The sequence below is a fragment of the Doryrhamphus excisus genome, linkage group LG19 (assembly GCF_037039965.1).
Source record: "Doryrhamphus excisus strain RoL-2023G ecotype Guam linkage group LG19, RoL_Dexc_Guam_v1.1, whole genome shotgun sequence".
Lineage (NCBI taxonomy): Eukaryota > Metazoa > Chordata > Actinopteri > Syngnathiformes > Syngnathidae > Doryrhamphus > Doryrhamphus excisus.
Window position 1 is genome coordinate 9397969 of NC_136375.1, and position 19430 is coordinate 9417398.

The window sequence follows — 19430 nt, forward strand, 5'->3', positions numbered from 1 at the left end:
CAACCACCTGTAGACAATGGATTCGGAGCCAGAAAGCAAAAGTTTACCTGCAAAAGGCTCACAGCAACGCGGATGGGAAAACCAGGACTGGAATACATTGAAACTGGCATACGTCCACCAATTTGAGGATAAACTAATATTTATTACGAATATGTATTATATATTTAATATATATTACATATAGTACACTTTTGAAGCAGTACTATTTGGATAATTAAGATTGCCATTAAGATAAACAGCGGTGCTAGCAGGTTCGCTTCCTAAATTAGCAAACTAAGCTGACACAGGACTCAAACAGCATATAGGCCAAACGTTAGACATATATGTATATATTACGTTTATTATGGGCCAAATTTCCACGTTAACAACCGAAAATAATAAAAGCACGACGTTGTCAATAGCTTCGTGCTTTTATTAATAATAAAAGCACGAAGCTAACATGTCAATAGCTTCGTGCTTTTATTAATTTCGGTTGTTAACGTGGAAATTTGGCCACTCAAATGCTAGCTCACGATATGGCTTTAACGTAGAAATAACACGGCCAAAGTAAAGTTAGTTATATCAGTTATATCATACCTTTCCCCCCTCTGCATCCTCTTAATTCTTGCCTTGATTTATGTGTTTATCTACTGCAGCACCTGGCATTCCCGCCATAGCAGAGACAACCGTGCTCCTTTTTTTTTAAATAACACAGCTGCAAATTAAAAGCAGTTATTTGCCCAGTTGACGATGTCTCCCTGTGGTATTTTCATTGCGGTGTGTTGTACTCACAGCAACCTAAAGGCTAAGAATGAGACATCCATGCAAATATACACACACTATCTCTCATTACATGAGATCTAATATAGAAAGCTGCATTTGGATTCGAATATTTGCAATTAGTAGTATACTAACAGATTTCAAGCTGCACATTATGTGAAAAGGTAACAAAAATAAGAAAAAAAATAAAGCAAAGTAAACTAGTCAGGTCGAATAGATGAACATAAGTTTAATCAAGATTAAATATATGCCCAAAAAGATCTTCTAGAACTCCCAAACAAGTCAAAACAATACAAAAAATGCCTCCCAACAGATTTTATATACCTCACTTTAGAGTTTTTCCTCGCAGACGTTCATTTGTGGGGTAAAATGTATAATGTGTATTTAATTTACCGTATACTTTAACAGTGCATTAACCTTTTCGTCCGAGTCTAAAACACGCCAACCCACCCATACATAAAGTTATTTATAGAATTATTTACATACAAAAAAAGGAGTCAACTCCATTTGGTGAGAAACAACGAGAGTAATCACACAGAAGACAGAGGAACTTTGCAGATGGACACAATAAAATGAACATAATGTAAGAGCTGCATTCAATTAAATTAGGATAAATGGTGTTATATATTTTGAGCAAATACGTGTTTAGATGTGATGTGATTTTTGTTGTTGGAATTCATTCACGTGTTTGTATACTTGTACAGTGAGATTCATGAGCCAACAACACAACCAATCATACATGATGTCATTGGGAAAAGACCCAAAATTGCAGGATGGTATTCCTTCATTAATTGTGCCAAGTTGTTGCCTGGCAACTGTGGTGGTTGTTACACTTTACACTGCAGTATGCTTAAATATCAATGTCCTTTGATTAACAGCAAAAAGGAGACTCTGGCTCAGAGTGCGGGCATCACTGTTTGTGGCTATGGGAGCATCTTCCAGGGAGGAGTAGCTTCACCGAGCAACAGGGAAGAATTCCAGGCTAAAAAGTGAGCAAATAAAACATGACTGACAAGGACATGTAGTGGATATATGATGCGGATGGAAACTCTTCTTCCATCTTGGGAAAAATAATCCCATACATTGGTCCCCTCACCAAAAAGAAAAAAACAGGGCTCCAGGTGTGATTTGTCACCCTCTGGTGGTGGCTTTCAGAATCGCTCTTCTCAGTGTCTCCTGCCATAAACACACACACCTGCTGCCTTCATACAAACACATACGCACACAGACATATATACTGACATACACACTCCTGGGTTCAGGCTTATCTGGTGTAGTAGACTCTGTAGTAAACACTCTTGGAGCGCCACAGTGAGTAGGAGTTGTCAAACTTGAGCAGGTACACCCCGCGACCGGGGTACTGATGGCTGCCGGCGTACACCTCCTCGTGACAGTCCCGCCGGTACACCGGCACAATCTCGTCCACCTGAGGCTTCCCCGCCCCCTTTTTTGCCTTCTCCTCTTCGCTCTGAGGCTCGCCTAAAAATACATAGACAACTTTAGTTGGTGGCGTTACAAGCGGTACAGTTGGAACACACAGGTTGAAAAGTTTCACTCTTTTTGGTCACCTCAAGTTTATCTCCATATCTTCCTCGGCTTGGTCCAATACAGTCAAGCCATTAACTAGCGTCAAACAGTGGAGTACTATTTGTCACAGTAAACTCTGATCTGGCTAGTGTTTACACTGCAGGGTGTGTAGGCAGTAGAGTTGGCCAATATATTTTATATACACCGGTATACTACTATAGATTCTTCCAATGATAAGAAAATGACTCATACAGGTATAAGTGATAAAAGTAAACAAGCCGAGTTGATGACTGCGTGCCGTGGCGGACATATAAGGTGAATCAAATACTGTCATTGAGAGGAGAAGGAAAATTTGTGTATGAATGTGTATTACAGTCCAGTTATTTGGAGGTATTTGACAAGAGAAATATAAAGTATGCATCCCATTATTAAATTCCCAGGTGCAAATATACAGTATACACACTACACTAGATTGTCTAAAAGTGATACCTTCTTCATCCTCTTCCTCATCACTCGACTCAGACACGTGCACGCTGACCGAGGCTGACGCGGCATCAGTCCACTCAAAGAAGACCCCAAAGCCAATGTCGTAATAGTCTGTGGCGAACTCCCAGAACAGGTAGGAACCTTCCTCGTGTGTGGGCACACGCACAGTCACCACCTCGCCACGGCCCACCGTGATCACGCTGTCGGCGTCCTGGCGGATCTTCTCTTTAAAGTCTTTGATTTGCGGGCGTGTCCACATGGAGGGTGCAGCGATGACTGGCGGAGAGTCTGCTGCTAAAAGGACGAGGCACATTACAATTACCATCACCAATAGAATATTGTGATGAAGATGTGCCAAAACACATTTGCAAACAACATTTTGGATATGTATGTGAAAGCTAACTCTATAATGAAAAATAAAGAGATCTGTCTTTACTTATCTGCAAAAATACATTGGATATACAGTAATCCTTCATTATGTTGAATTTTCAGACCCCTCTAAATTCTAAAATTTTAAAAAAGCACTGAGCTCAAATCTAGCCAGCCATGCCCTTTAGGTGATATCAACAAGGCCAGGTGGGAGTCAGGTTTCATGTTTAATAAAGGCCTCACTACACTGTAAACATCAGTTTCATGGCAAAAACAAACGGCGTAGCCAACTTACCTAATAACGGCCCATTCTCAGAGACCTCCTCTGCTGCCTCCGGTTCCAGCTCTCGGTCTGTGTTTTCCATGTAGGAGTCCAAGTGGCCGCCATTGACAGTGGGGGTGTCTTCACTCGAGGATAGTGAAGCTGCACACATCGGCCCCGCTGCCGAGGCCACGGTTGGATCACCGGTGCAGAAGGCACCTGCATCCTGGTGGGCGTGTACCATCAAATCAGCCTGTTGCTGCTTCTGTAAGGCCGCCTGGGATAAGAGCAGTTGGTTTATCTTCTTTATGTTCTTCATATGATCTATTATAAGTTTGGAATCAAGCAACTAGAGGCAGGGCTTTGTGTACAAACAATCCCACATGAGCCAGTCTGAAACAGTGTTGTAATAATGTCATAAAAAAACACCAGATAGTGTTGCTAGTGAAATGAGCCAACCTGTTGCTGGGCCAGTTGGACCTGGTAGAGCTGCTGCATGTACTGCTGGTAGTGCTGCTCCTGGAGCTGACGGATGAGGCCGATCTGCTGCTCGGGGCTGTTTGGGTACTGCTGAGCAGCGTACTGCTGGAACTGCACTGCGGTCTGGGCGTTCAAGGCCGCCATTATCTGCTGCCTGGGAAAAGGACGTCACAGGGACAAGTTAAGAGTAAGGAAGACTATGCGGGAAGTGGAAGGGAAGCACAGATGGATATTGTTACGACATACTTTTGCTGCTCAATCCGTAGCCTCTCTTCTTCGGCCTGCCGCCTTTCCTCTTCCTCCCGCCTCAGCCTTTCCTCCTCCTCAAGCCTCCGTCTCTCCTCTTCCTGCCTCTGTCGCTCCCTCTCCTCCTCCTCTTGCCTCTGACGCTCTTCCTCCTCTTTCCTGTCAAGACAGCAAACATAATCATACAACACAATGAAACATGTCATTTTTGTGTTCTGTAAAACAAAGCAGAAATGTGATGCACGGTCTTCTGCGTCTGCAGACTACAAGTGGAGAAAAAAAGTATACCGTTTCCTCTCTTGCTCCTCCTTCTCTATCTTGTGTGAGGTGACGTAGGGCGCGAAGAGGTTGCAGCATTTGTTGAGCAGACGCACAAACTCCACCATGGCCTCCTCCTTCTCCATGTTACCCAATGAGGCCCACTCTTTCCTGTGGCAAGGAATAAATCATGGATTTTTATATTAAAAAAACTGAAAATTATAACAACAGCATATGTGGGAAAAAAAATGTACTCCAAAGGGGTGTTTTTTAAATTCAGTATCATTATAGCTGGTGAAAATGATGTTTTAACGATGTAACACTATTACTGTCATCACTTATTGTTATTATGGAAATGCATTTCTACAAATTAGGGAGTTTGTGAAAATGTAGAAAGCTGGAGTGTAATACTTGGCTGTAACCAACAGAGGCGCTGTTGATTCATGCTCAACTCTGGCACAAATTTCTTATGTTGATCAACATGTGCAAAAATATACTTAAAATTCAATTGAAACATATATTTAATATAAAAAAATAACATTTTTTGTATTTGCAACATTTTTGTATCAATGTGGTCAATGTCTATGCCTAGTAGAAATGAAGGCCCCATCAAGACCCCAAAGTCAACAAATAAACACCTGATTTTCTGTGCGTACAGTACTTTCAATCAAAACATTACTGTTCATTAAATTACCACAGGAATATTTCACCCAATACGGACAGCATGTTTTCTGACAAATAAAAACAGTCAAGGCTGCACTGCGGCCTAGTGGTTTGCGTGTGGGCCACACAGCTAGGACACAGGAGTTCGATTCCACCCGCGGCCATCTCTGTGTGGAGTTTGCATGTTCTCCCTGTGTGTGGGTTTTCTCTAGGGACTCCGGTTTCCTCCCACGTTCCAAAAACATGCTAGGTTAATTTGTGACTCCAAATTGTCCATAGGTATGAATGTGTGTGTGAAGACAGCTGAGATAGGCTGAGATACCCCCCGCGACCCTCGTGAGGATAAGCGGTAGAAAATGAATGCATGAATGAAAAGTCAAGCAACTGATCTGTGTAACAGGGTTCAAAGGTCACAAGCCCATGCAGGCCTTTTTGTGGGGGTTTACCTGCGGTCATTGCCTAGGACATCAAAGAAGCCGACCTCGGGGGAGGCATCGGGATTATAAGGGCCCAGCAGCACCTGTTTGTGCAGGGCCACCAGGCGGAGCTTCTCCTCGTAGGTGGGGTGGAAGGCCTTCCCATCCTTATCTGAGGGGGAAACAATTGGAGAGCAGACGTGTAGCACTTTGCGATGACTTTAACAGCGACACCATTATAACTATTGACATTTTAAATGTGTCCTCACGAGGATACTATATACCCATTTATTGGTAAATGTGTATTTTTACACTAACTAAACACCTCATTAATGATACCAGTACAATGTAATGAGATTCCATACAACCATTAATAATACTTCAGCAAACTATGGCCTCGACTCAAATAGACACCATGTCCACATGAACAAATAAATCCTCTCCCAGGCAGTATTTGGGAAAAAAAATAAAAAAAGTTCAATATGTAAATTGTAGCCTCCACTTTATATGCCAGGTCACAGTCACCAAGTGGCCATTGAAAATCAAAATCAACACCTTCATATAAACATCCCCTGGCCACTATTATGGACGAACACATGCACTGGTTTTAGCACCTTGGTGCATGTGGTTGTTCCATATAGTAACAACAACAAGAACAGAGTGAGCCCTATTGTCAGTCTCTGTCTCATGGGGTGGAGGCGGGGCCGGTAGTGTACACACAAGGAAAGTGTGTAACATAGCAGAAATTATATTAGTAGATTGCAATATAATTTCATATTTCTTCATAGTATGTTTCTGAAAAATCTAATCTTGTCTTGTTCTCATCGACCCAATCTTGCAGCTCTATTAGGTATGATTAAAAACGGTCACAACATTAAGGTTGGCTCAAATTGAATTGCTGTCTTTTGAATGTCATAACTTTATCAACACTGGAGAAAGATTCCATTCACTTATGCGGTGTGCTGAGAGTACAAAAACCGGTTTTGTCCTGGAGCACCAACCCACACAAATTCAATTTCAGGAAATTATTTTGAATTAGGCGTTATTTTACACTATCTTACAGCACAGTGGATTACAGAAATAAAACGAATATGATATGGGATGCGTAGTATTTGAATAGCTGCACCATGGGGCGTGTTTGCAAGCTCCCATAAATCACAACAAACAACGCAAAGCCAGTGACACTACCAAGCACGTACGAGACGTCAGGATGCGACAACGAATGCTACTCTTAACACTGCACCATACATTGCCATTGTGATTGTAATGGCTGCTTAACGCCTGTGCGAAAGTACGATGGTAAACGTCACTCCCTTAAAAAGTCACGCCGGACGACGAGATGACAGCTCCGGCTTTGGGTTACAATCAAATCTACCTATATGTTTCCTGAACTAAGCAGTCCACTATCAAACAAAAAACCCGGAATTGTGTGTTACACCTTTTTCTGCAGCTAGCAGCTAGCTAACTGCAGCTTGCTAAGTAGCAACATCGTGAGGTGATAGTTAGCATAAACTAGCATAGCTATACTAGCTGCAGCTAGCTCGTTTTTAAAGCTCAAGGTGTACTTTCAAGCAGATTAATGCATTAAAAATGTACACATAACATGTAAAATACCTTTAAAGAATTTAAGCGCCATTCCGTATAGCTCATGTAGGGGAAAACCCCATTTCCCCTCTATGGCAGATTTGGCAGTCTCTCCATCTTCGCCCTCAGTGGCAACCGGTGTTTCGCTGTCGGGTTCCTCCAAACCTTTGGGCTGAAGCTCCTCGGGCTGGCCCTGCTCGCCCTCCGAATCGGGACTGAGGGTAAGGCCATCGAGGGAGACTTCGAGCCGGCTGAAAGCAGCACTGTCGAGGTCGCCGCTCTGAACCTCCGTCGCCATCATGGAGAAACTGTCAGCTGAAGCGGCCACGTACCTACTTCCGTTTTCACTGCCCGGAACTTCCGGGATATGTATATTTTTGTAACGACTGCAAAAATTATTTAAACGACTGTCATCGATGTCCACCATTTACATATACACTTGAAACACCAATACGATATTTTCAGTTTTTCCAAACGTTTTCACAATACATTACGGTAGAACATCAAAGTAAGCTATAAATAAGTCACAAATACACTCCAATACAATATATGCCTATTTTACTTTAAATTATTCGAGCAAGAAATAATCTAACTAATCAGACGCTCATTTAAATAATGCTATCTAACTGGAACACCACATTCTGGGTGCCTTTTCTGCTTTTTAGTCAACTTGTAGAACTAAAAAAAACATTTAAAATGCATTGAAAAATGACATATGCGTTAGAATATTTTCATTCATAATAATACTAGTAATCATAATAATAAATACACTTTTTACCCATAGGTTCCAAACAGGACCCCCCCCCCCCCTCCACCACCACCATAAAAGTGTTGTTACTACACTGATTCACATATTGTCTATTTTGTTATATTTGATTTAATATTTTAATGTATCTACCTGTTTATATGTGTTATTGCAACTTTATTTAAAAAATATATATTTAAATATTGCAAAAAAATAATAACTTCAGACGTATTTCAAAAGATCTACACATGATTAAGATTAAATTTTGTTGGTTTGTTACTACTTAAATATAGTTTGAATTGCTGATATGCACAACAGTACTAATGACTGAAGTTGTTATACAAGAGGAATAACCACGCACAGACGTCTAATTTTCCTTGCAACACATAACACATACCATAAGAGAGGGCTCAACAGCTTAGACACTCAATTTGCCCCCCCCCCCCAAAAAAAATACACTATATGAGAAGCTCAGTGTCCCATTCACAGTCTAATCAAATACACAAAGACAGCTAACATATCCCTGCAAACGGGAGAGGATAATTTACCTGTCTGTCTGTTAAATGTATAGTGGTCAGGCTAGAAAAGAAAAAAAAGAAGTGGTGCATCCCAAAAGGTGTCAAGGTGTCTTCGTGTTTGTGTCTACCGAGGTCACTTCCTTTCAGTCTTCAGTGTTTGATGTTTGACAGGACAACCTTACAACGGCCTTCCAGTCCAGTCCTGTAACACCGTGACGATGTCTAAAAGATCAGGAACTTCATCAGCCTGGTTTTAGTTAGCATTGCACAACAGACAATGCCCAATTAGGAACATCAGACAAATGTAACATGTGAACTGTGTTGAAGAAACAAACAATGGCGTCAAGGTGCAGGATGCCAGTGGGATGCCTTCTCGTGTTGTAAAATCCTAGCATAGAAATGCACTACAACATAAACCACTTGAAGAATAAAGCAATATTGGGATATTTAAGTTTACACTTGCGCATGTCCTTATGTAGTCCTCACATTGAAAGTAACTGAAATAAAAGTCCAAAATGTTTATTTTTGACTGACTAGCAACATTTATCTTGTTGTATTTTGTTGGCTTATTTTAATATGTACTAAAATCCAAAATATGACTTGAAAAACAATCTTGCAAGTCAAATTACTATGTTGGCAGATTGTTGGGCATATTTACACAATATACCTCAGTTTTTTATTTATGTAATTAGATTTTACTCTGATTTCTCAGATTCTTTGAATTCTGTTTTTGGCATAAATGACAGTTGGGTAAGTGCTATTCTGTTGTGCAAAAGGAAAGATACGTGCACATATAAAGTACCTACAACCTACAGTACCTAGCATCTTATCATACTGTATATAAACGATGCTAAATGTCTGACAGTATATTGGAAACCCAAACAAAAATGAATGGGAATAGTTTAGTCTATTGTGATCATGCCTCCATTTTAAGCCTAAAACCATACGCAACATGTTATATAGCATGCAGACATCATTCCAAAATGTCCCTTGGCCAAATATACAGGAAGAAAAGAGGTGCCTTACCTCTTGACATGATCCCCCAGTGAAATTTAATGAGGCCCATTCAGCGCCAAGCACCCCCTGAGTACTTTTGAAGCACACTTGTGTATTGTGACACACTTTGTTGTCACCGAAGGGCAAAGAGGGTGAATCACTTCCTACGTGCAGCCAAGTTCAAAGCATATCGAGGAAGAAGATTCTCTCACTTGAGTTGACGTTAAAAGACATTAATAAGAAGAGCCGTGTCATATTTGTGGATCCTGTAGGCATGCCACCAATGGGAAGACAATTATATTCAGACATAATATATCATTTATCAGACATAATAAATGTAGTCATTTGAATGTAAACATCAGACCAGATTTAGTGAGAATGTGAATTACAATGGAGGGACTTGGGAAAGTAATCAGTACACACTAGAGGAGTCAAATATCTAATTTAATACTGACAAATAACCAACTATGTACAAAAAGTGAATTGAGTGCCATGATTGCTCTTGTTTAATTCCACTATTAATACTATTGCTCTCTTTGTTGTGCCGTGGCTATGAAATGTAATTATGCAAATAACAATGACTTCTCGCAACTAATGAGAGGATTTGCTAGGTATTTAACAACAATTATGGATAAATGTACAGATAAACCAGATATTACAATATATTGCCTTTATATACACATTCTAAAAGTGTCTTGGGCTATTTTCCGCCTTTATTCACATTAAATGACACTTTTTGCACAAATTTGAAAATAATGGTAAAATGATAACATTTTATATGATATGCAGAGTTTTGTGCAAACCTGGTGATAATGTGCAGTGAAGTGATTTTTGCACATGTAATCCATATAAGCCAATTTGATTAATATTGGATTTAAACAGCAATTCTCTTTTGTTTGTTCAGTCCACTATTAATACCATTAGGTGGTTTGTAATGTAATTATGCAAATAATTACAGCAATAACTTTTCAGGAAGTACTTGGTTATTGAAAGTAATGTTAGATACATGTTTTTAACAACTTTAAAACATGTATATTTAACTTCAGTTAACATTCTGTTTTTAGGCTTGCATTTTTTTTTCGTTTTGTTTTTGTTTTTACAATTTCCGAACGTGTCATGTTTGAATTACGAGCCTTTAGTGTTATATTTCCAGTTTATCGTGAGAGAATTGTATTTGTACAAAAGTTGGAGTACAAAGGCATTTTCTAGTACACCTGGGAGGTCGTGGGGAGAGGAAAGTGGTAGTTTCCGACGGTCTTTGAAGGTAACAGGTCCATTATGGCGTCGCCCACGCCAAAGCGGATAAATGTTTTCTCTGCAGATGTGTATTGAACGTGCAGATTCCATTAAAAGCTCTTTTAAAATGAGACCTGCGGCCAGCGTCCAAGGTGAGACGCCTTCACACCTCCGGAGACGTCTGAAGTTTGCAGCGGATCCACTGCAGTGCCAGCCGGCGTTGATGGCCGCGTCGTTCACACTTTGCAACTCCGCGTCACCTTTGATCGCTGCCTCATTTAAGTGCGGGGCTCTCCCGGCTCTGGCAAGATCAGTTTGTGGGTATATCGCGGCGAGGAAACATGTCTGCAGTCCATGGAAATCCGCCCCTTGGGGATCTGAATCACTTCCAGATGTACCACGAAGGCAACCTCCAGATGAGCAACATCGTCAATGCAGGTTGGTTCCTCTCGATATTACTAAAGTTTTACTATTACTCGAAAACAAACTAACATATTTGTCTTTTTCTTTTTTTCTTTCTTTTTTTTTTTTTTTTTACAGATTTTAGAGCCACGGATGTAACCAACTACCTAGCTTCTGCAGCTTCAATGCCAAGAGTGGATAAATGCGTGGCCATATTGACCCACAGAAGAAAGAGGACCAATTTCACGCAGCAGCAAATTGAAGTGCTGGAGAAAGTCTACTCTGACACCAAATATCCGGATATCTACTTGAGAGAGAGGCTGGAGGCTCTCACCGGGCTGCCCGAGTCCAGAATTCAGGTAAATGCCATGGCTCCCGTTCATTTTTGTGCCTTGAAGGCACCGTTTTGAAATGGGGAACATGCTAAAATAGGGCTTCACTAAAATAATCTTACACTTCTTCAATTTCAGGTGTGGTTCCAAAACAGGAGAGCCAAATCTCGTCGGCAAGTAGGCTCCTCAGCCATGAAGGCCCCCAACCCGCCTGCATCCTTCAGCCAACTCCAGAACAGGATGGCCACAGAGAAAGGTGATTGACAGCCATGTTTTTGGTTCAGTTATTTAAAACCGTCTTTGTTTTGTACTGAGTTTTTCCTTTTGTCTTCTTCTAGCAGTGTACGATAACAGCCACAGCACGGAGGCTCACAGGACATCTGCTTTTAGACTAGAGGACAGCTACAGACCCCCGGTGCACCCAAATGCAGAAGATCAGCACAGGACTGGTGTATCAGCATCCTGTGTGTACGACAAAGACGCCAGCCGAGTGAAGCCTGAGCAGATGCAGCTCCACGAGCTAACTGTCAACGTCCCGTCCAGCAACGTCCTCCTTTACCCCAACGAGCACCGGCACAAAGTCCAAACCGGCATGACCGGCAACCATACTCCCAAGGTTTTGGTGGAATATGACAACTTCCCACCCAACAAGACCATCGGACCCGAGATGAAAGTGGTGATTCCGCCCATTCCCACGCAGAATAACTATAGCAGGTCATCGCCCAAAGACGCCGGGGGCCAGATACAGTACCCCCAAGTGAGGGCTGCGGGGGATGGCTTCAGTAGCTTCTCTCCAATCCACGGAGCTGAGACACCGGACTTTTCTGATTCAGACTCCGATTGGGAGAGTGAGGCCATGGTTGGCTTTGGTGGTTTTATGTAATGTGCTCTACAGAGATTTGTATCATAAGAAATGACATACAGTTGTTTTATTTATTGTAAAATAGTAATAAACTTTTCAATGCTTTCATCTTAAATATGATATTCTTTTTGCTTTTTCCGCCAACGGCTGCATACTGAAAAATCAGCAATGCAGGGGCCATTTTGATATTTAGCTAATCCAATGTAGATATGATAAATTAAACAGTCGTCTCTCGATATGACATTTTTAAGGAAATAAGTGATCACCGTTTCATGGTTGACTATGGCTTATTATTAGTCCAAAAATATTGAAAGACTAGTAATATGTAGTACTCTGGTTACTAGGCATCAGTAAACAGCAGCGCCAAGCCGACATACTATGGCTGACATGGAGTTTAAAAAAAAAAGCTTTCCTCTCATTCCATGTGGAAGTGGTAAGTCTTTGTCTTGTTTGTCATTCTATCCACTCCATGTGAAACATTTAAACTCCTGCACAATGTGACAGGGCGCTAATAATGTTAAAACCAATACTGAGAAAGTCATATACAGGTTTTCTATGAAACTATGAAAACATTCTGTATGTATACTAAAATCTATTTCGCAGAAATCAGCGATAAACGTGGGATTACTGGCTATAAAACATCCTGCATCTTCCCCATTTTTGCCCTCGTTTTTCATTAGTTTTCTTTTGGTATTTTTCGAATGTGCTGCGGTCCGCACTTTGGACACCCCTGGCTTACAAAGTGGGAGTGACTCATAGCTTTGCAATATTATGTTTAATATAAAAAGACAAACACGTATATACAATTGCCCGAGGGGCGTGCTCATATATAACTTTACAAAACTGAAAAAAAAAAGAGATTCCCTATGAAATATTTATCAGTGGCTATGTGTGGTGGACGCAGCAACAGCCATGCCTAACGTGGAAATGCTAAGATCATGTTGAGGAATAAAAGGCATTAAAACCCCGGAATTCTCCTTTATAAAAATAGCAACGTCTCTTTTGTGAGTGCACACAAAAATTACAAAAGCCATTTCTGAATATATACACCAGAAATGTTGACAACAGTCAAAATGAATGACATATATTGTACAAGTATCTACAATAAACACTTTATAAAACATTCTTTAGCCTGCACTGTGCTTTCCCATCAGTGGAACACCAAAAAGCAGGGAATCTACCATACTTCCATAAGCATTACACACCAACACTCAAAATAAATAAATACCTATAAGACTCAATGTTTGGCACGTGGAACAGACAAATACATTGGAGAGGTTGGAGATGTGACTTGTGTGGCAAAACCATTAAGACGTCCAAGTTTGTGTTGTGTGTGGTGCACAAACATTTTCATAGAATAAAACTGGAAGGTAAAACTATTCAGGACATCCTCCCACTGAGCTATTTCCATTGGATTGGAGCATCCGAAAGGGATGGCATATACATGCACTCGGGCTTGTGTTGACAGTTGGTATCTGGAAGTGTTTGTGCATGCACCTGTGCCGCGGAGAGACCACACACTCAGACGGCGTTGGTGTTGTTGGCTGCAAATGCGTGCAGATTGCCCAGTTGACTCAAGCCGCTTTGGATGTGGGCCACGTGGATCTCCACATTATTCTGGAAGCAACTAGAAGCGCCGTAACACATAAAGGAAGTGAGCTGGGAAGCGTGGCTTTTAAAAGTACATGAATAAAACATGAAGAGGATCAATTTAAAAGCTACCTGAGGTTGGATGGATCAATGGAGGCTTTGATGTCATTGAGGGAGTCCGTTAGAGATTTGAACTCAAATGAATTCAGGTCTCCTCCGTCTGCCAGACACTGGATAGCAAATTCAGACAAAAGGTATTGAGTGGTGCGTTGTGAGTGTATAAAGGTACAATGGGTTGAAAGTACTTATAGGTACAGCAGGTACAGCCAATTTGGCAACACGCATGTTATTGATTCTTGAAGAGTAAGGTGGGGCACCCCGAGAAACAGAAGAGGGCACTGTTATTCATTCATTCATTTTCTAACGCTTTTCCTCACAAGGGTCGCGGGGGTGCTGGAGCCTATCCCAGCTGTCTTCGGGCGAGAGGCAGGGGAGAACATGCAAACTCCACACAGAGATGGCCGAGGGTGGAATTGAAACCTGGTCTCCTAGCTGTGAGGTCGCACTGTTATTCTTCCTATTCTATTCTTTTCTCTTCATGACAGTGTATGATGCATGCTCGTGCACGAGCAACCACAGTGGGTGCATTGTTATTTTGGAACCGCAGGGTCTATCAGATCTATTTATTCATCATCTACTCATTCTATTTATTATTATTATTTATCTTTTTAGTCTCTGGTGTAATACGGGAGCCAGGCAACGACATTTCGTTGGCAATTTCACTGCTGTATTTTTCTGCAATGACAATAAAGGAAGGCTATCTCTCTATCTCGTCAGTAAAGTTGGGAGTGGTAATCATTTTTGCCTTATAGGCCTTCGGGGATGTCGATATTTGGCATGTTATCATTAATGATACATGAACTTTTGGGGCATACATTGTGCAACCCAATATCTGCTGTGCAACAAGCAGTTGTTTGATGGAACTGACCTTGATCTGTAGCAGCAAAGCTGTGAGGCGGGACACAAGGTGCGTGAGGTTGGAGTTGGACATGCTCTGTTGTATGTCCTTGAAGGAATCGCTTAGCTGCAGCATCTGCTGGGCCTCGTCGTCACAGTGCCGCCGCAGGTCAGCCGGGTGGTCGGCAGGAAGCATGCCTTGATCTGGAGAGAGCTGAAAAGACAAAATGTTTACCATCAACAGCATAATGTTCAAATGATTTTAATCTGTTAGGATGAATCACTTACCTCGCAACAAAATTGCTGAACTTCGTGTAGCACTTTATTAAGATCTTTATTGAGCTGCTCCAGTTCAAGCACTGTGGTAGCGTAGCGCTTCTGGAAGTCACGGTCAATAGGCAAGGAGTAGGACTTCTGAAACACATACATATAGTCTGAGTAGAGCTCGACAGTTAAGTCATAGTACTTTCAATGTGTGCACTGTACCAGCTTCTCTGCTTCTGTGTTCATTTCTTTTAAGTGCTTGATATGCTCTTTCTTGATCATCAAGATCTTAGACAACCTTGTCTTGTAACAGAAGATGAAGATATGTCAGGGTTAGGATGCCGGTGCTAAGATTGCAGCGTTATCAGAACGCCATTTTAAGAACATCCATTTACCACTTGGACAAGGAACTTGACAGGAAATCCACCGAGGGTGTCTCCGTCTGCACCTGGCAGCTTGCTGCTCCACGTCGACTGGTTGATAAGAGGGTCATGGTCCTGTTATAAGCGACATGGACATGATTCATCTTGACGTGCAACCCTAAGAATGTGATGAAGAGTTGTAGCATTGGGCAAAAATGTACTGTACCATAAGAACGGGTGTGGTGGCAGATGGGTAGGGGCCTCTGGGTGGAGTCATGAGGTTCTGTATGTAGCGTGTTGTCCGGTGCTTCTGGGCAAAGGCTGAAATGGGCATCGTCTCATTGGGCTCATTGCTCTGAAAGAGGGAGTGATGACAGCGTCTTACAGTGTGTTGTGTATAATATACTGTATACACTGCAGTATGAAAAAAATTGTAATCAATAGAGATGTTGGGTACCAAAACTTCATAGTCAGGCACAGTATGTGTTCCTAGGCCACTTCGGTCAAAGGTCACACGATAGGTGGCGGCACTCGTGTCGACGGCATCAATCTGCCCAGTAAACAATCCGTCGTGTACACCTCGAAGTCGAGCTGTTGAGACCACGACATTCGACGTTAGCAAACACGTAGGACATATGCCCTGAAAATTTGGGTTACCGGTGACTTTGGTGCCTATGATGAGAGGAAGTGGGATCTCATCAGGTAGGTCTTTGCAGGTAGACACGTCAGACAGTTTTCTTTGCTGCAGCAGGCGCATCTTCTGTCTCTTTTGTCTTAGTGCAGTCCGTTCTTCAGCAAAGAATGCAGATGAACACCTGAATTAAAAAATATATATATCAACAAAAACAACCTTCAAGTTTGACTGCGTCATGCAAAGTACGATGTGTACCGTCTGGGTTTTCCCATCAATCTACGGATTGTTCCCCACTCCACTCGAGTCAACTTCCGTGTTTTTAGGGTGGGGAAAGACTCCTTCAAACACAGACAGAATTCATTGTCTCCCTCAAAGAGAGGCCTGGGAGACAAATAGAAAAAGAACGCAATTTTAGAGTGATAACTACAATACAACAAAGTAAATGCTGATTGCAATTTTGAAGCCATCACTTTGACAATCAAAACTGCAGTATCTGTTAAACAGATGTCATCTTAAAGGAAATTGCACTGTAGTATTGTTAGCTCCCTCATGCTGTTTTACTCTCTTTAGAACGTACAGAAAAGGGAGAGACGTGTGTTCAAGTTTCACGTGAGGATTGTGGATGATGATTACAACATTCTACCATGTTTTTGCACGAGTTGCTAACATTTGTGGGCAGTGTTTAAACTTTCACCATAAAGTCGTTAACCTCCATGCCCCAGCTGGATGTGTTGCATAAACAATACGGCTGTTCCTCCAGCCAGTTATTAATGCCAACCGCCACCTGGCATATTAGAAACAACCACAACAACAACAAATTAGGGTTGGGCGATATTTCTTTATATACCGGTATACAGGTATAGATTCTTCCAATGAGAACAAAATGACTTATACCGATATAAATGATAAAGCCGAGCTGATGGCTGCGCGTCGCGGTGGATACATAAGATGAATCAAATGCTGTCATTGTGAGAAGGAACGTCCGTATTTACTCGGACCTCTCGACCTAAACAGGTTGAAATGGTGATGAACGCAGGCGAACGTTGGCTGAATCTCCTTGTACAAAGTGTGAATAGAGGCTAGCAGGGGTTAGCTAAATTTAGGATGCCATGTAGTTGTGTTTGTGTGAGTGCGCGACTCATGCTTTGAAACAAGTGTATTTCATTATATAGCTTCAGGTTTGTGGCTTTTTATACAAGACTCCACTGAATTGAAATTTTATATCATTTTACATCATCATACTTCCCAAAAATACTGTGATTATACGCCAAGGTCCATATCGCCCAACACTACTACAAATAATCCTCAAAGTCAAAGCCCACAGAACGCTTGCTGATGCGCAACGCACTGGTGCACAACGTGGGCGGCTAACAAAATGACTGTGATCCTTCCTCCCAGCAGTTTCTAAATGAAGTGTACAGTGAAGGCCAGTTTACCTGTCAATGTTGGAGTAGAACCATTCATAGATGCACCATTTGTGAGCTTTGGGAAGCTTAAGAAGGTTCCTTAATCTCAGCCCTATTCTTTGAGATGACTTTTTATCTGGAGTCACCACATTTGTAAATTTCTGCAACACAAAATTGACACATTCAATAATCACACAATGTACTGTGTACTTTCAACCATGTAGCATATATTTCATAGCGAGGAGGACGAGGAAGGGTTTTTTTTGTTTACCTGTGGTGTGGTGTTGACCCTCTGGCTTCTTCTAGGGGATCTAGAAGGAAGACGCTGCTGTGGCTGATCATCCTCATACCGACTCCTCTTCGAGCCTCGGGTGGACTGTCAGATGCAACGTGGAGTTTAGCCAAATTTAATTATGTGGAGGGGGGGGGTGAATGTTTGTCTAGCAATAACAGGGAACATTTTGTCTATTACCATGTCCATGGTGAGGGAGGACTGACGTCCCCTGGTGTTGTGAGCTCTTGGGAAGATGTTCTTTTCATTCAGAGTGTTGGACAAACTACCCTCTGTGGAAAGTCAAATTCAGAAAATTATGATATAAAAATAATTATCATGAAAGCAACGGTTGTAGAGTGGAACCTCTAATTCTGAACTCAACCAACATTCAGCAACATTGTGTTCGACCAGAGGTTCCACTGTATGTGAGATCGTTGACTATTTTGTGATCGTAATTATTCACTCACTACAATCAAATTACATCATACCAGCAAAGAAAAATAATTGACATCACAAACCACAACATGACTAAAAGAAAAAAAATAGGTGTGAACATGAGAAATGATGGTGGGAAACCATAATGATTTAACACATCATAGCCTATAGTGGCAAGCCCTGCTTAACATGCCCCCTAGAGGCTGTGGATAGTATTGGTAATGACATAAAAACAATGATTGGACGCTTTAATTGGCAATAACGTAGCAAAACTAAATGACTGCTTTTCAGTTACCTTCTTACGGGAAAACTAAACTATGCATACAACCAAGCAGTGTAGCAAAATATGACAAGCGGTTAAAAAGAGTGTAATAATAATGTCAACAATATATCCGCACAATTCTTGACCAACATACCTTTGAGACTGACAAGTGCCTCTGCCGAGGAGCCTGAGGAAATACGGTGCAAAATGAATAATTAGAATAAAATGTGTATTAAATAACTTCAAGAAAAAGACAGGCATTAAGCCAGTTGGTTTAAGCGAGGCCTACACCCCAGATAGAGCTGTCAAGCGCGGGTAACATTATAGCGACAGCTGAGTGAAGAGGGCGAATGGTGGGAAATTAAAGCAGCATTAAGGTCACAAATCCGAAGATAATACTCAATTGCGTTCTGCGTGAATACGCCGTCTCAACCTGCTGCCCTGAGCACATTGTAATAAATTAATAATATACATACGATAAACTAATGTGGTAGTTGTCAATCATAAACAGTACTAATATGAAGCTTTGCTAGCGTGAGGGTTTAATCAACTAAATGAAGCTATGGAGATCCCTTTGTTATTAGCGGCTGCTAGCCGGTAGCTAAGCTAACATTATTTGTTTACCCAATGGAACTAAAGAAACTTGCTCAACTCCTCCTATTAGCTTTCGTTAGCCTCTCGTGCTAACAAGCGTTAGCCTACACGGACATACCGGTATCTCACTACGTGTAAAGATACTTTCCAAACTTAGTGAGAAATGAAGATCATCGCAAATGGTAGGTAGGTTATCGCTGCGCGTGAAGACCACAACGGTGGAATTAATGGGTAATAACAAAGCGACACTGGGTTGAATTTATGTTGATGTTACTCACTCTCGTCTAACAGCTGGTCCATCTCCGCCATCTTGAATCAGCCGCGCCGCTTTTTCAAAGAGCTTGTCAAAATGCATTCTGGGTCGGGACGCTGCCTTAGGACTAGTTGACGAACTCAAACAAGCTTGTGTGTGACCAAATTGCACTAGTACGACCAATTAGCGTTAGAATAACATTATATATCATTTTACTGACTCAGCCTAAACAGGTATCACCCGTAATAACTTTGCATA

General features: G+C 41.5%; 4 protein-coding genes across 7 annotated transcripts in view; 1 reads left to right on the forward strand and 3 right to left on the reverse strand.

The window, feature by feature from the left end:
• nhsl1b (NHS-like 1b) overlaps positions 1-819 on the reverse strand; it is a 70243-nt gene extending 69424 nt beyond the window's left edge. The window contains exons 1-2 of one of the 2 annotated variants that reach the window (XM_058056113.2): positions 577-819; positions 48-103 (exon numbers count right to left, since the gene is read on the reverse strand). Coding sequence is in view for 1 of the 2 variants with exons in the window: in XM_058056112.2 (XP_057912095.2) it covers positions 577-593 (17 nt within the window). In the remaining variant the exon portion in view is untranslated. The remainder of the gene's footprint in view (positions 1-47; positions 104-576) is intronic. The other variant, XM_058056112.2, reaches the window with a different exon arrangement.
• Positions 820-971: 152 nt separating this feature from the next.
• acbd3 (acyl-Coenzyme A binding domain containing 3) lies at positions 972-7394 on the reverse strand. Of its 2 annotated transcripts, none has more exons than XM_058056119.2 (8): positions 7081-7394; positions 5497-5638; positions 4418-4558; positions 4130-4288; positions 3863-4037; positions 3437-3680; positions 2776-3063; positions 972-2238 (listed from the first exon to the last, which is right to left on the reverse strand). In XM_058056119.2, exons 1-8 carry the CDS (start codon positions 7349-7351, stop codon positions 2024-2026), a joined length of 1635 nt encoding a protein of 544 aa, XP_057912102.2. In that variant the 5' UTR covers positions 7352-7394; the 3' UTR covers positions 972-2023. The 2 variants fall into 2 exon arrangements, with proteins under 2 accessions (XP_057912102.2, XP_057912101.2); XM_058056118.2 differs by having other exon boundaries at positions 2776-3066; positions 7081-7393.
• Positions 7395-10414: 3020 nt separating this feature from the next.
• On the forward strand, positions 10415-12197 carry mixl1 (Mix paired-like homeobox). 2 transcript variants are annotated; one of them, XM_058056121.2, is made up of 4 exons: positions 10415-10983; positions 11086-11306; positions 11418-11535; positions 11621-12197. In XM_058056121.2, the coding sequence occupies exons 1-4, from the start codon at positions 10887-10889 to the stop codon at positions 12160-12162; spliced, it is 978 nt and encodes a 325-aa protein (XP_057912104.1). In that variant the 5' UTR covers positions 10415-10886; the 3' UTR covers positions 12163-12197. The 2 variants fall into 2 exon arrangements, with proteins under 2 accessions (XP_057912104.1, XP_057912103.1); XM_058056120.2 differs by having other exon boundaries at positions 11618-12196.
• Positions 12198-12907: 710 nt separating this feature from the next.
• Positions 12908-19405, reverse strand: lin9 (lin-9 DREAM MuvB core complex component). Its single transcript, XM_058057516.2, has 15 exons — positions 19198-19405; positions 18480-18512; positions 17827-17918; positions 17626-17730; positions 17385-17515; positions 16204-16329; positions 15972-16129; positions 15772-15905; positions 15541-15669; positions 15348-15449; positions 15175-15255; positions 14977-15102; positions 14720-14902; positions 13864-13961; positions 12908-13768 (listed from the first exon to the last, which is right to left on the reverse strand). The coding sequence occupies exons 1-15, from the start codon at positions 19226-19228 to the stop codon at positions 13663-13665; spliced, it is 1635 nt and encodes a 544-aa protein (XP_057913499.2). The 5' UTR covers positions 19229-19405; the 3' UTR covers positions 12908-13662.
• Between the last annotated feature and the right edge of the window lie 25 nt (positions 19406-19430).

What these genes read in the sequence shown, in the direction of transcription:
- mixl1 (XM_058056120.2), top strand. Translation starts at nt 10,887, where the DNA reads ATGTCTGCAGTCCATGGAAATCCGCCCCTTGGGGATCTGAATCACTTC. An exon ending in GAGCAACATCGTCAATGCAG is followed by an intron (nt 10,984 to 11,085) that starts GTTGGTTCCTCT and finishes TTTTTTTTACAG; the next exon opens with ATTTTAGAGCCACGGATGTA. An exon ending in CAGGATGGCCACAGAGAAAG is followed by an intron (nt 11,536 to 11,617) that starts GTGATTGACAGC and finishes GTCTTCTTCTAG; the next exon opens with CAGTGTACGATAACAGCCAC.
- acbd3 (XM_058056118.2), bottom strand. Translation starts at nt 7,351, where the DNA reads ATGATGGCGACGGAGGTTCAGAGCGGCGACCTCGACAGTGCTGCTTTC. An exon ending in GGCGCTTAAATTCTTTAAAG is followed by an intron (nt 5,639 to 7,080) that starts GTATTTTACATG and finishes TTTCCCCCTCAG; the next exon opens with ATAAGGATGGGAAGGCCTTC. An exon ending in TGAGGAAGAGGATGAAGAAG is followed by an intron (nt 2,239 to 2,775) that starts GTATCACTTTTA and finishes ATGTATTTTTAG; the next exon opens with GCGAGCCTCAGAGCGAAGAG.
- lin9 (XM_058057516.2), bottom strand. Translation starts at nt 19,228, where the DNA reads ATGGCGGAGATGGACCAGCTGTTAGACGAGA. An exon ending in GGACCAGCTGTTAGACGAGA is followed by an intron (nt 18,513 to 19,197) that starts GTGAGTAACATC and finishes GTATTTCCTCAG; the next exon opens with GCTCCTCGGCAGAGGCACTT. An exon ending in CCACCACACCCGTTCTTATG is followed by an intron (nt 15,450 to 15,540) that starts GTACAGTACATT and finishes CGCTTATAACAG; the next exon opens with GACCATGACCCTCTTATCAA.